This window comes from Rissa tridactyla, chromosome 6, assembly GCF_028500815.1.
Source record: "Rissa tridactyla isolate bRisTri1 chromosome 6, bRisTri1.patW.cur.20221130, whole genome shotgun sequence".
NCBI classification, from domain to species: domain Eukaryota; kingdom Metazoa; phylum Chordata; class Aves; order Charadriiformes; family Laridae; genus Rissa; species Rissa tridactyla.
In genome coordinates, this window is record NC_071471.1 from 28,348,282 (window position 1) to 28,363,305 (window position 15,024).

The 15,024-nt window shown below is 49.6% G+C and overlaps 1 protein-coding gene across 3 annotated transcripts in view; it reads right to left on the reverse strand.

Moving 5' to 3' along the window:
- CCDC50 (coiled-coil domain containing 50) overlaps positions 1 to 14,124 on the reverse strand; it is a 44,998-nt gene extending 30,874 nt beyond the window's left edge. Inside the window, exon 1 of one of the 3 annotated variants that reach the window (XM_054205945.1) lies at positions 13,919 to 14,124. In XM_054205945.1, coding sequence (XP_054061920.1) covers positions 13,919 to 13,967 — 49 coding nt within the window. In that variant the 5' untranslated portion in view covers positions 13,968 to 14,124. Of the gene's footprint in view, positions 1 to 11,587; positions 12,132 to 13,918 lie in introns of those variants that run through there. The other 2 variants (XM_054205948.1, XM_054205946.1) reach the window with 2 other exon arrangements.
- Positions 14,125 to 15,024: the final 900 nt, after the last annotated feature.

Below are 15,024 nucleotides of genomic sequence, written 5' to 3' on the forward strand. Positions count from 1 at the left end.
GCCACTTGGCTGCATATACACTCCCATTAACTGCTCTTACAAACCCGCAAACGGCCGGCTCAAGCACACAGCCCTTGCTTTGTGCTTGCTGAAGCTGCTGGCAGGGCAGACGGCACAAGACCTTTCATCTCTGTCAGAAACTTGGCTGGGCTGACCACCTCCAGCTCATCAGAGCACATTATTCCCAAGTCCCATCAGCCTGAGAACAACATGCAAAGGAAGAGAACACCACATTACAAAAATAACAAAGCGCTGTCAACCAGCCAGGTGGCAAGAGATGGGGACACCTGCAATTCCCTAGCAAGTCTGGGTACGATGGCAAGTGCAGAGCACTCCCTCAAGACTAGACCCACTGCCCATGGCACCAAGTCAAGCATGACCGCAGCTGCAAGTGAGGCCAAGGAAACCAACCCTCCATCCTTGAAGACACGCATCCAAGAATGAGGCAACGAAGAAATAACTGGAGATGTGGACCAGCCAGGCATGGTCTGAAATGATGCTTCACTGGTGCTAGTCCTCACGCCCTGCCCAGTCTCAGCGTGGCACCAGCACACTCATTACTAGGTATTATGTGCACTGGGTTTGTGCTGAGAAATAGGATGGCCTCAATGACAACGCACAGACTCACAATTCCTCCTCGCCAAGAGGCTTCCTATTTAAGGGAGAAAGAAATCTATTTCCTTATTCCCTACTAGTATATCCAAAAAATGAAACGTTAGATTAATGTTACGTTCACTGCTATGAATTAACTTGACTTCCCATCTCCTGGACCTGGCTGCTAGCCATCAGACAGTCAAACAAGCAGCAGGGGTGCAATCACAGCAGCTACAATTGGCAAGTCCAGTGAAGCGTGAAACATTAACAACAGATTTACCATAGTCTGATTAAGCCAATCCGCCTTGGCACAGCAGGGAGTGGGCCTGGAATATGCACTTCTGGCACAGCTGTGAAAGAAAAATATGCCAGCCCAGGAATCCCAGCCACTAACCACAGCCAGCAGAGATGCCAGCAGAGGAGGACAAGGGCAGAAGTATCACTGGAAGCATCATCCCTTGCAGCACTGATGGGCTGCAAAATCCGTGCAGCAGCATGAAAAAGGGAGCTCGCTTGGTTGAGGGATCCTGAAGACCCTCTCTGCAAGTTCCAAGCACAGGTCTCTACTGGTAGAAGCTCACCCCAAAAATATGCCTTTCTAAGCATCACGGCACCTGAGGCTCTTGGAAGCATGGTCACAAACCCTGCCTTTATGGCCAAGATAAGAACGTCTCTAGGTACAACAGCTTGGTAAAATTTCATGAAATAACCTTTTTCTTTTTATATTCTGACATCTGCCTCACTAGCTTTCTCCAGCATTACCTCAGCTTCATAGCTCAGCATTTCTAACACCAAACTGCTTCAAAGAGAGGGAGGTAACCACAACAGAGGAGCAAAGGCAGCCTTAGATGTTTCTGGTGATACTTCGGTGTGTGACAAAGAGATAGTTAACATCCAGGGAACGAGCAGCGTGAATGTGCACTGGCTCTACAAGAGGCCAAACCCCACTGGCTTCTCAAGCAAGGCTTACAGCAAAACACACCCCACACTTCTGCCTGAAGTCTTAGACCATGTTTTGACATCCGCTGAAGGGCCCAAGGGACCCCTTGGTTCACGTGGCCCATATGACATGCTCTGGGATATCAGCCAGTTCAATGACCCAGGGACCACACATGCGTGCTCCAAGCATTTCCTTTTGAGTCTTAAAAACTATGTCTTTCTCCCCACCCCCTCCACTCCCAACATTTTCCCATCAGCATCATGTGCTGGATAATTCACAAAATAAACTAGAAGGTGTGACTCATGCTTAGTTTAGAGCATCTGCAGTTTTTGAATCCTGAACTGAAGGACAGGAGGGAGAGGAAAGACAGAAGGGACACAGGAAAAAACAGTTTCATCAGCTAAAAATCACTTTTTAAGGCTTACAGAGCTGACAAATTAAGTGGCAAGCAGCAAGTGCAGCCTGTTACAAGCCAGCAGTCTCAGGAAGATAGTGAGTTATAGGGATCCCTACAGATTAAAAAGCAAGCCAGGACCTCATAGAGACTCTTAGCAGCAGGGACCGGCCGGGCCACTCCAAGCCAGGTAAACCCTCCAAAATCTGCAGGTTGTTTCCTTGAAACAAAGTCAACATGACCAAGCAGCCACCCAGCTGGAGGTGAGAGACTACCCAGAGGGCAATTTCCAGAGGAAATGTGCAACTGGGACATTTCCTTCTCACCCCCAAAGCTGCTCTGCGAGATACGTGGCATGACCTCAGCACCTCTCATTTCTGTCCTGCCTCTCCCATTGCACCAGGAGATTCCTAAGCTCCTGCTACCACACATGGGCACCCAAGAAGGCTGGCCAGGACACACCTCAACTGCTGAAGCTGCAGTTACACAGACAGCATTCCTAGGGCCTTGTTCACCAGGCACCATGAGTGCCAAGGACATTAGAAAACTCTGTCTCCCAGGCAGAGGGCAGGGCTGGGCAGCCTGGGGAAGGGAACAATTCCTGCTTCTCAGCCACAGCACCAGAGCATCTCATGTAGCTGGCAGTTACGAGGCAGCACAAGGAGACTGATCAGCCCCATGGGGAACCAAACTGAGGGGTCTCAGCCTAATTCTTAAAAGCATAAACATGCAAAATAAAAAAGTATTGCCAAAGAACCATGGTGTTTTGTGGGTTTTTTTTATTGGCAGTCTTGGACTGGAAGCTAAGAAGAGCTTGGGATTGGGAAGGAGGTTATCCTCTCTGCTCTAAGCTAATGCTTTGAGGTCAAGGCCATGAGAGGTTTGTGCTCTGTTTGCACTGTTCAACAACAACAAGCTCTCACCTGCCCAACAATGCTTTAAAAAGGAAGACTATATATTTTGGAACCAAATCCTCAGAACACAAGTCTATTTTTTAACCTTCCTTGAAACAGAGATCAGCAGCATTCACGAAATGCCTTCTCTGAGGCTACTAGTTTAGGGTTCTCACTTCTGTAAGCATGCCTGCAAACTGTACTGCAGAGCAGTCCTCAAACTGAGAGAGCATCTGCTGAACACTCCAAAGCAGAAGGTGATGTTCTTGCACAGTATAAACAGGAAGCTGGAGGTACCCAGGATCACAAAAAAATAGCACCACAAGGGAGTTAAAAGGTAATCCTAGAGCATGCCCCAGCCACAAAATTTGATAAAATTTATCATTCTGCCTTTATTACAGAAGGCTGCCATCTTTTCCATCATTGGATAATTTGCACCCTGCATCACTTCATCTGCAATCTTTCTAAATAAGAGCAACTGTACTTATCCCCCAAGCTTAAAACACAACCCACAGGTCAAGAGTTAAAAACCACGTCTTTGACTTCCAGAAGAAAATTTTGAATTGAAGCACTTCAAGGTTGGACATACAGACATACCTGAAAATGGCATTGAGCCTTAAGGAGTACTGGCAGCCATGCTTTGAAAATTCAGCCTTTTCAGCCAGGTCCAGCTGGGTCCCCAGACATGAAGTAATCTGAGTGACAAGAACTTTCCAAAACCCCTCAGTCCTATAGCCAACATTGCTGCTACAGCTGCTGCCTCCTATTCCAGAAATTTTGTGCATTGAGGGGCTGAATGCATACAGTATTTTGCCACTCTAAAGCAGAAAGCAAATACGTAAGCCACAATACGTAAGCCATTACCTGCCAGGCTCAGACTCCGTAGCTTTTTCTTGTGTGCCACAGTGTCCATCAGCCCATACAAGATTGCCCAGACCCAAAAGGTCACCAGTGCGCTCAGCCATCACACTGTAGACCCATCAGTAACATCCAGGTGGACAGGTATAAAAACCTCAAGGTAGATATATTGGTCAGGGATGGTTTGGCTAGTTTGACACCACAGCCAAGTAGTAGATCCCAGGCAGCCAAACACACACTTCACTCACAATATTTGAGACATAACTGGGTCTGTGCATGAAGGAAGTTAATCATAATCATCAATGAGAACAAAAGTTGCTCCTGTAGTCATCCTCTCCAGCTTCAGTTGACTCAGCTAACACCACATGTGCAAAATGAACAACCAACAATAAAGACAGGGAGAAGTCTTCCTGGCAGTCAACTTTCACCACTGCCTCAAATCATGGATCACAGCAAAACAAACAACACCACCTCCAACAGCTGTGTTTTACCCTCACTTTGCCCAAGGGCAAACCACCACACAGGTCAGTGGAGAGTGGGACAGGAGTTACCTTTACCAGGAGAGGCCAAAATCCCTGGCTCACACAGATGTCCCCACAAGCACTACTGTAGTTGCAAAACATGCCTTCAGCAGTGCCCCATGGATCATATGACACTGCCCTTTTCTGGAGGGTTTCTTTTTTTTGTTTCTTTTGCAGACAGGATGTCATGGCAGTTTTAGTTTTATGCCCCACACCACTCATTTAAACTAGGGTAAGGGAGGGGGAAAAGAAAAACAGTCTCCCTTCATGCACAACTCAAAACAGACACCCACTCAGAAAACCGCTCAGGCATGGAGTTTGCATCTCAAGAGATTTGCACTATATATGCTCCCTTCCCCCACACCCATCTAAACAGTGATCACCATCTTTTGCTTTGATCTGTTTATTTCAGCTTTTATTTCAGCATTTTAGGCAATTTTATACTATACAAAACTCTTGGACGGACACGCTGCATTTCCCAGATAGGCAAAACTTCTGTTCTCTGCTAAATGCATGCCTAAATCCCTTGCTCAGTTCAGTAGTTTCTCAGCGGAGAGTTGGCAGGTCCACTTTGTGGTTCAGGGTGCCTTTCAGGAGCCATGGCATCCTGAATCTCAGATGCTTCACTAGCATTTCTATGCCCTCAGTTTCAGGCTGTGGTGAATAAGCTCACACAGCAGCTCCAGAGAGGCAGGCAGGCAGGCAGCCGGGAGCGGAGATAATTCAAAGTGTCAGCTTTCACAGGCTTCTCCTCCAGCTTAATCCTAAAAGATAATGTAGCAAAATACAAGCGAGACAGGATTCAGAAAGGGAGCTCTCAGTGCCTCTCTGGTGCAAGTTCATGCAGTGACTCTGTTTGGTGACTGTTTACGCAAGGCTGACTGAGGACGCCTACGCAGAAGGTGCCAAGTGCCAAAAAAAGGTTCTAGTTCCTCTCAAAACCCCACAGTGTGGTTTTACACCACAAGGACCCACAGTCATATGGAGGAAAAGCATCTCTGGAGAGAACAAGTAGCAGAAAGACTTCCTCAGAGATGCCACTTTCTTCTCACCCTTCAGGTAACTAGAGCCAAGCCTGAAACTGCTCTGGGGCTTGTAGCTAAACCAGAGCTGCGGCTGGGAGGAGGGACCACAGCATCAGTGCACAGGAGAACAAGCCAGGTTCTATTCATCCAGATCAGACACCACGAGAAGCAAAGCTCCAGCAGGGTGGGCCTCAGGGCAGCCTCCCAGGCTTGCTGGAAACCTGGCCAGCTGCTGCGTTCAAAGCTGTAGGTGTCTGAACTGATCCTGCAATCAGCTCTGATTCTTGCACAGATTCCTATCAGCTTCCTTTTTCCTAGAAAGGCGGCTGCTAGGCTGCGAGGACTCCTGTCTGCCACCCGTTCAGCTGCTGCCAGCACTGTAAATATGCTCCGTGAGAAAAACCTTCCTCTACCAAACCAACCAAGGATGCTCTGCTTTGTTTCAAATCCCCTTTTCTTTGCTCCGCCAGTTCCTTGGGGGTACTCTCTCCTCTCCCCTCCTTGCTTCCCACATTTAAGTTCTCCAGGTTTATTAGTCAGCTCTGGAGAACACAAAGTACCAAAGCTGGCCCCAGATCAGTCAAACCTTCACATCCATCTAATAACAGTCACCAGTCAGTAGACTTACAGCTATACACGTCGCCCTTCCTGTCACAGCCTTGTGTTGGCATACTGCCCTTAGAACAACTACAGATTTAAAACAGTGGCATAAGAGAGTACGAATAAGTCTATGGTCTCTGGGACCAGATGGGCAGGGAGGCAGAACTCCCAGCATCAACCTGGAGCAAACCGCTTTGTGGCAGCTGTGCCCACAGCTCACATGCGTTGGCAAGCACGAGGAAGAAGCAGGCTGGCAGCCTTTTAAATGCCTCCTCACTGAAAGCACAAAATGAGCTGCAAGTCAGTCAGAAGTAAAATTTTTGCTTTGGGGGCTAAATCACCCTTAGGTGTTATTGTATACTTATAGCTTTAAACAAAGTAAAAGAAAAGACAACAGAAATCAGGACCTAACAAGTTCACCTGTTCGGTGATGCTCATGCTCTGGGCAATGCCAACAGCCTGGAGTACCACGTAACTAAGCACGGCAATCGGAGCTGGAGGCAAACCTGCCTTTTCCGCCTTGTAGCATCAGGGATGTGAGGAACGCAGGCAGGGCTATGCAGCCCTAGCCAAGGAACCAGTCTCTCCAGCACTGCAAACAAGCTCAGGAGAGCCCAGCCTCTTCCCAACACCAACTTCCTTTAGAAACCTGGCGCCGACTGACGCGCCTGCAGGAGAGCACAGCCCTGTGAACAGCAGTGCTCTCTGCGTGCCACCAAAACAGCCAACACCCTGGCAGCTTGGAGAATTCCCAGGCCCTTCCCTGCTGCCCTCCATCACCTCACCCCAGCTGTACTACCAAACGAGCCAGGAGGTGTCGGTGAATTTAAGACATAAATCCTCCCTGTTCCACCAGCCAGCAACCCAATAATAAAACTAACTTCAGAATAGAGGGAGGAAAAAAAAATTTCTCCTCACAAGTAAGGTTTGCCATATCCATAACAGACATATACAATAAGCTCAGATGCTTTTGCAGTGCAGAGCTGTTCTGATGAGTGGACAGGGCAGAAGTTTTCCATCCACACCAGGGAAGGCTGCCCTGAGCCAGGCCAACGCCTTCCCAGCCCACCTGCCCGGTCAGTGGTGACAGTTCCTCTGTGAGGAACATCCCCTGCCAGGGCATGCTCCAGTCTTTTGGTCTGTCTGGTTGTAAAGGGACAAAGCTATATGCACTGTATCATTTGGAGAGGTTTCTGCAGAAAGAAAAAAATACACCTCTCACTGCCAGGAAATATTCCTGTTTTCATAAACTTCCTTCCCCCCTTTTGTCCCATTACTTCTTGGTCAGCCCTGTCGGTGTCCTTAAGGTATGCCTGTCTCTCAGTGCCTTCAAATATTTGCTCATTCATGTCCTCTTCCCCTTTGTCATCACTTAATGAACACCACGTATTGAGCCCACATAGCATTTCCTCTAAAGCCAATTCCTCCAGCCACGCAGTCCTGGTTCAGCAGGACTGGGAAGAGAGCAAATCATACCCACATGCACACAGGAACTCAAAGTTTTACTGCACGCAGCTTTTTACACCTCCTTTGAAAAGAGAAGTGAAGAAGAGTGACTCAACTGCAAACCCACTTCAACTTTCTGTCCTGAACAGCACTCACCGCAGGCAGAGCTGTGAAGAGCGCACGGACCAAGCCGCTACCAGCCCCAGTCAAAAAGATCTCACTATTTTTATTTGGCTGACAGAGCATCATAGCGGTAGCACCGTGGGCTGGCGTGCAATTAAAATAATCATCAGTTGAGCTTCCGGAGCCTGACACAAAATCCTTGGGCAGGGGCAGAAAGGCTGTGCCGAGCTTCTGAGCAGGCTTTCATCCACACCTTTCTTCCCAGGGAAAGTAACACTCCTGGCAAGCCTAATTTACAAGGCACCCAGGGTTACAGCGTAGATTTTATGAGCACCCAGGCATAACTGGTCTCCTCTGTTCAGTGCAAAGTTCAGGACAGCCCTGCCTTGCAACTGTTATACATATAGTGTGATGGTGCACTCTCCTTTTTCAACTTCTCAATCATTTATCAGAGCCAGAATCATACCGTAAGGGTACATGAAGAAACAGAGCAGATGAAAGCCTAGTTTAATCATGGTTTCCTTCATGTGTCATTTCAGTTGTCCTTGATTATGGATCTGTGTGGGACCTCTCTTTCCAGCCCTGATAAAGTCTCTCCCAGCTGCCATACAGTGCCAAGGCCATATAGCACTCATTCAACGAGCTGTGTGGTATCTTCAGGTACTGAGAAAGAACACAGTGGGAAAGCTCCAATTTCTATTTTTAAAAAGGAAATACAAATGAAGTGTCAATGGACTTCCACAAGGTCCCATCCTGTGTCCTGTGGAGAAGCCAGCACTGTAAGGTGAACATGGAGTATTCCCAACACACAGCAGCCTCTGGGGAGATGGCAGCCCTGCTTTCCCAGTGGAAATGCTCAGCAAACGCCCTTTGCTTCCTGCAGTGCAAGCCAGCAGCAGCAAAGTGGCAAATATCTTTATCATCTTTTTGGAGAAAGACAAACAAGACAAACCAGCAGTGAGTGCCACGCTAGAAACTGGACCTAAGCTTCTCGAGTTTTAAGGCAGTTTTACCCACAGATCGGCCCCCTTCCTCAGTCCTTCAGCCTTCAAACCAGCACTATGCAGAGGAGCAGCAGCAAGTGAGGGGGAAGCCAGCCAGCTGGGGACACTCTGGGAAGTGGACAAGGAAGCAGGGAGGGAACATGTCACTTCATCTATAAATCATGTGAACTGGATGTCTCTGAGCAAGAAAAAGAAAGCTTTTTCCAGCAAAACAGAGAAGCTTCACACAGCCCCCAGGGATGTCCCATTGCTTCTCCAAGTGGGGTTTTTCCTGTGCCCAGAGAGAGCACAACTGGCCTCTCCTGCTCCTTGCAGCAGCCATCTCCAACTCCTGCCTGGCACACACACACCCTCTGACAGTGCTCATGGCCACAGGAAATTGAAGAGTAAACAGGGGCCCATGGTCACAGCAAACACAATGCTGTCTGCAACACAGCCCTTGGCTGGGATCATTACTTGGAGAGGAGCAATGGGTGATGGCCAGAGTCCTAGTATGACAAATGGAGGAAGCCACCAACTCCCCCCCCACCCCCACCCCCCCGGAATCAAGGCAAAACAGACTGTCCCCCCTCTTATCCCAGCCCAAAAATTTGTCAGTAACTAAGGAAACATCTCTGTAGAAGGCATCAACATGAGTCTGGAAGCTCCTCTCTGCCAAAGACTGCTTTTTGAGAAATCTTTTTGCCTCAGTACAACCTCCACGGCAGCTCGCAGAGGACAGTGCTAAGGATTTAAGGGTTGGGAGGAGGCAGACCTGCTTGCTCAGTTGTGTTTTGGAGCCAAGAGCATGAAATATGCTAATCCTGCCCATCTCCTCTGCCAAGCACTGCAGACCCAGAACAACTGAATGCATAATAAAACTTTCACCCAGCTTTAACCAGAAGTGAAATGAGTACGACAGCCTCAGCTACTGAATTCATGCATGCTGGAAAAACAGACCTCCTATTACTCAGAAGAGCTGGACATGAACCAGTGACCTAGAAAGAAAAGCCTGCATCTATGTCCCACCACCCTCCAGCTCCTCACTGCCCCCAAGCCATCCAGCTTGCCTGAATTTTTCAGAGCCCTTCTCCGAGGAAGTCACAAAGCAGAAAACCGTGACAATGCACATCACGCTGCAAGGAAAAAATCTCAGTTGGAGCCAAAGGGCATGGTGCAGGTGGCTTCACAGTGACCTGGCTGACCCCCAGCTGCTCTCAACATTGTTGCCCTGATTATATTAATCTAGTTAAAGGCCAACCCTTCCTTCACATGAGTACAGCTGACATCTCATCCCTCAACACCAGTCCCTGAAAAATTCCAAAGCAAACCTCCTCAACAGACATCATGCCAGCCATCAACACTTTCTGAACCCGCTTCCACCTTTGACAGACAGCAAGTTCCCCTCCTCCACCATCGTGTTGCTGAGCACACACAGGCACCAAAAGCCCTGAAATAAGCAGGTAACATCAATCAGTCTGTTCTAGGAGACCCTGAGACACTGCAGCTCAGAGCTGACCCCCTTCCCCTGTCCCCTGGGGAGTGTCAGCAGCCAGGAGGTTTTTATTGCAGGAGTCTCAGCACAGGTCACATCAAGCTGCAGAGGTCAGAGGGAAGGTGCTGTGGTTGGGAGGAAGACCGATGCTTACAGCAAACTTTTATTCAATTTATGGCAAAAGAGAGTCAGCCAGGCTGCCTGCCCCAGAGAACGCCTTGCCAAGACAGAAAATGAAGATTCAAGCCCTTCCTGTTTCCCCAAGGCCACAGTCAGAGGTTATCTTTTACTGCCACATTTGGGAAAGTAGCCTCTCTGGCAGCAGACTACAACTAGCAGCATTTGAATGTACACATCAGGAGCTTCAGAAAGTCAAATCAGATGCTTAATGAAGAGTGGAAACCATAGTGCGAGCATTGTTGCTGTGCCTCTCCAAGTACAAGTGGCACAATCAACCTTTGTCAAGACTAGAGCTCAAGAGACAGCAGCGTGGCAGGGTTGGCTCCAACAATTGGCACAGACATACTGCCCTTATACATCTTTATAGTGCTACTAAAAATAAGATTAAACAAAAACACTTAAGCCACTGCAATTTTCCACAGTTCCAAAGAGCAGTACACTGCTGGAGCAGAGCACAGGGTCCCTCTTCCTCCCAACCCCTCCCTTTTTTCTCCTCACAGAGGATTCAAACAGACACAAAGATCAGGATTCCCTGGTGAGGAAGCCCATACCTGGGTTCTACCTGCCACCACTAACAACTGACGGCTCTCAGGGTCTGCACTGGATGAGGGACTGAGCCTCAGTCTTAGAAGACAGGCATCCCCTTCACAAAGCCATTGCCACAGACCTCACCCCTTTGGCAAAGGCAGCAACAGCAGAGGGACAAGTACGTCCTCCAGAGAGGGGCAAGGTCTGCGCAGCTCTAAGATACCTCCTCAGGAACGTGCCCCGTGCAGCTCCCAGGCAGGGATGCTCCCAGGTCCAAGAGGCAATACCCAGAGCTTGGACATGGCAGGGGGAGCTGCACCGAAGAGCTCATTTAAAACTGGCAGCCAGGGAGAGGGTGTAGCCCTTCCCAATTTTAGCTGATAAAAACAAAAAAGCATCAGATCACAAGAGATGAGAAACAAATGGTTAGAAATCAAGCAGAGCCCTTTTATTTGCTTTTAAGTAACTAATTAAAATAATATTTCCAGGATGCTTTTGTTCCCAAAAGGCTCACAAATGAGACCTCAAGTAAGAGAGATCTACACACACAGAGCCGAGCAATCCCCTGGGGCGAGTCAAAAGAGCACACAGCAAAAGCTGCTTTGTGAAAAGAGAAAATGTCACAGACACTTGAGAGGAGAATAGAAACACAGGGAGAGAAACTCAGCCCAGAGATTGCAACTAACACCAAAACCTTCAGTAAATAACTTACAAGAGCTTTACTGACCACAGTGGTCAGAACATCCACTTTACTGCCCATGGAAAAATGGCTCTGTAACACCAGGCTGCAGCACTAAGGTCTAGTTTATACTAGAAAGAGAGTGTTTTGAGGGTGTATTTTACACCAGTAAACCCCTGCCTACAAAATAAACTGTACTGGCTGAAGCAGTTTTCACCAGCAAAATGCCACCTGTATCAGGCCTCCAGCTAATATAAATGTTTTTAAAGATAAAAAAAGAAAGTAAACACAAGAAGCAAGACTTCCTGCAGCACCAAGCTACAGTTACCAGATTTTTTTTCTGCCACCATTACACAGAAGTGACCTCGCTTGTAGAAGAGTTTCCGAGACCCCACCAGAAGAGGAGGATGACACTGTCTCACAGCAATCCCTGTGGCAAGGGAGAACCTGGACACAGCACCTCTTCTCCCAGTGGACAGCTGGTAAAGAACAAAGTAGCCAAACCAAAACAATGTTTTTCATTGTTAATGAATGACTAAACTGACCTTTACCCCGAAATGAAGAAAGGGAATGTTTTTCCAGAAGGATCAACAGTGATTTCTGTATCAGAACAATAAATATTTCCCTAGGTATGGAAGGCAATGCATTTCTTTCCTTGGTTGGCATTAACGCCAAGCATGAAAAGATCTAATCCAAAGCATAGCTCAGTTTCAACACTTAGCACAATAAAAACAAATGATGTCACTAAACTAAAAGCGTGAAACATGCCAGAGGCTTTGCAGAACATGGCTCGGGCCTCACGTACTTTGCACGTTGGAGCTGCCCTTGGACGTTGCTTTAATCCAATCGCTATCAGGTAACAACAGAGCATCGTACCAGGACACTCTTGAAACTTAATCCACAGTAACTGTAGGTGCAAATTTACCAAGGACTGGTTGAGCTTCATTAGAACCCCATAAACATACTTTCATTCACTATGTAAGTGACCTTAGTCCAGTTAGTTCACTTCAAAAACAAATCAAACTAAATCAAATCAAGGCTACTTAAATTCTGAGTAAGAGCATCTACACAGGGATTTAATTCACTTTAATCAACCCACTGGAAAGGTTAATTGGATTAATTTTCTTAAGTAACCATGTCTGGACAGACTCTAAGGATGAGATCTTGGCCACACTAAAATGACCAATAACAATTTTGCTAATGACTTAATGTGACCAACATTAACCCCTAAAACTTCAGCCCACGGGTATTACTTTTCTTCCAGTAGCAGTAAGAAGTGAAACACAAAAGGATGACAAGACGTTCAAAGGAACCTCCAGCTCCCTGTGTGGACTCTTCTACCCTTGCCTAGCTGAATCATCAAATTCACACTTGCTGTTTTGCAAGAATTGAAATTTAAAAAAAGAAAAATAAATGGCCAGCAGCAAGGAAAACAAGTTTCAGGAATTTTGGTTGCATTTAGACAGGCATGCAGTATTCTCATTACTACGGCATAAATCTGAAACAATTTGATTTTGACAGAGCTTCTACAGATGTATGTCAGTGTCAGAAAGAAGAGACTCTACCTCGTACAAAGCTTTTCAAGCTCAAAGCAGCTCTAGGGCACCTTTAATTAAGCTTAAAGGCACAGACGTTAAGCAGATCCTCTCTGCTAGGAGGGAAGCCGAGGCCAACCTGGCCCAACTGAAGGTGACTCCGTGTACTGAGCACAGGCTAAACCCGTGGCCAGCGGCAGCTGCTGCAGTTGGACACCCAGAAAGTGAGCAGGGACGCTTCCCCTGCACTTTTGGGGCGCACAGAGATTTTGCAGAAAGCGAGCAGGGCACCCTTCCCCTGAGTTCTTGGGGTGCCCAAAGGATTCTGCAGAGCGGAGAAGGCTGCTTGGTGCTCCAAAGCTCAGCGCAGGGCAAAGCCCTCACACAAAAAAACCCCAAACAAACAAACAAAAAAACAACCCGTAGGCTGAAGTATTTTTTAACTGGGCCAGTCCCCTCAAATCACCACATTTGTGGATATTCACAGTTCCGCTCCCATTTTCCCAGTGCCCCGAGCGGAGCCTCTGAACCCAGCCGAGCCGCACCTCCGTGTCAGTAGCCCAAAGGCTCCCCGGGCTATTTCACAGCAGGGCTCATCTGCCGTGGGAGCCCTCCCCGGCCCCCCCAGCCGGGAGAGGAGTAGGGGCGGGTGGGGGGGAGCCGAGCAGAAGCGCCAGGAGCGGCCCCGGCGCAGACAAAGGGCTGTCCCCCTCCCCCAGCGCCTCTCCTCGCCTTCTCCCGGGGAAAACCGGCGCTTCCCCGCCGCCCCCCGCCTCCGAGGAGCCGAGCCCTCGGCCGAGCTCGGAGGGGCGGCCGCGGCTGGCGGCCAAGCTGAGGCTGCTGCTCCCCCTCCGGCCTGTCCTCCCCTCCCCTGCCCTCCTTCCAACCCGCACAGCCGGGGACAACGCAGGGGGAAGCGGGGAGGGCTCCGGCACATCCCGGCGCTGCAATTTTTCGTTTAAAAGAAGAGTTTCTCCCCTTCCTTCCCGCAATTCCCACCACCCCCACCACCACCACCACCACCACAACCCCGAACCGCCCCGTCCCGTCCAGCTCTCCACGCCCGGGGCCGGGCTTCGCGCCCCCCCGCCCCACGCCGCCCTCCCCGTGGGGGTGACGGCTACCTTCTTTGACTCCGGGCAGCTTGGAATGGTCGATGCCGATGCCGGCCATGGCGGGGTGGGCCCGGGCGGGGGGTCAACCGTCGCCCCCCGCTGCCGCCTCAGCTGAGGGCAGAGCCGCGGCGGCACCGCCGCCCGCGCCACAAAGTTGCCAGCGGATGGAGCCGGCGCGCGCCCGGCCGTACGGCGCGGGAGAGGGGACAGAAAGCGGCGGGGCGGGGCGGCCGCTCACCGCCCCTCCGCACCCCCCGCAGGTGGGCGGGGGGGTCCCGGCGTGTTTTACCCTCCCTCTCCCCTTCTTCAGTGTTGTTCAGAGAGGCGGGCAGCCCCCGGGCGTGTTTCTTTATAGTTAATTTTACTTTTTTTTGTTTGTTGTTTGTTTTTTTTGGGGGGGGCCTAGAGATCCCCTACTGCCGCCCGAGCGGCTTTTCAAAGCGCCCGGACAGCTCGGCTCCCCCGAGCCGGATCCCGGTGCCTCTGCTCCTAACCCCCCTCCCATCCCAGTGCCTCCGTGTGTCCCTGAGCCTCGAAGGAGACAACTGCCACAGCCACTGCACGGTGCACCTTGCCCTTCACGGGGGGGGGGGGGGGACACACACTAAGGCGGGGTGTGATGAGTTTGTCTGTTGGGATGGGCACATGTCGAGCAAGGCAGTGTCATCAGGAGATTTCTGGCCAAGGAGCACCTTGCGAGGCCTTTGAACCCCAGCAGCACTCTGCCACATATGGTCAGCAGAGACAGGGAGGACTTAACAGCTGTGGTCCACCTTTGTTTTCCAGCAGAAAAGAAACAGTGTGAGATGATGACTTCTGGGCAAAGAGGAGGAGATAAGAGGAAGAGGATTTGGGGTTTAGGGATGTCTGAGCTTCTCTGGACTGCGCTCAGCGCAGCCAGTCACTCATGATGACTGTTTAGCGTTTTGATCACAAATAAACATCTATCTCAGGACTATGCAAGCAGCGGATGAAGTCACTATTAGCACACTTGAAATGAGTGGCCTCCAGCTTCTATTCTAATGTCCCATGGCCCCTGTGGCACTGGTGGGTACAGGGAAGCAGGGGTGAAAGGGGGGCTGAGCCCATCTCCTTCTCCCCCTCTCTCACAGGCT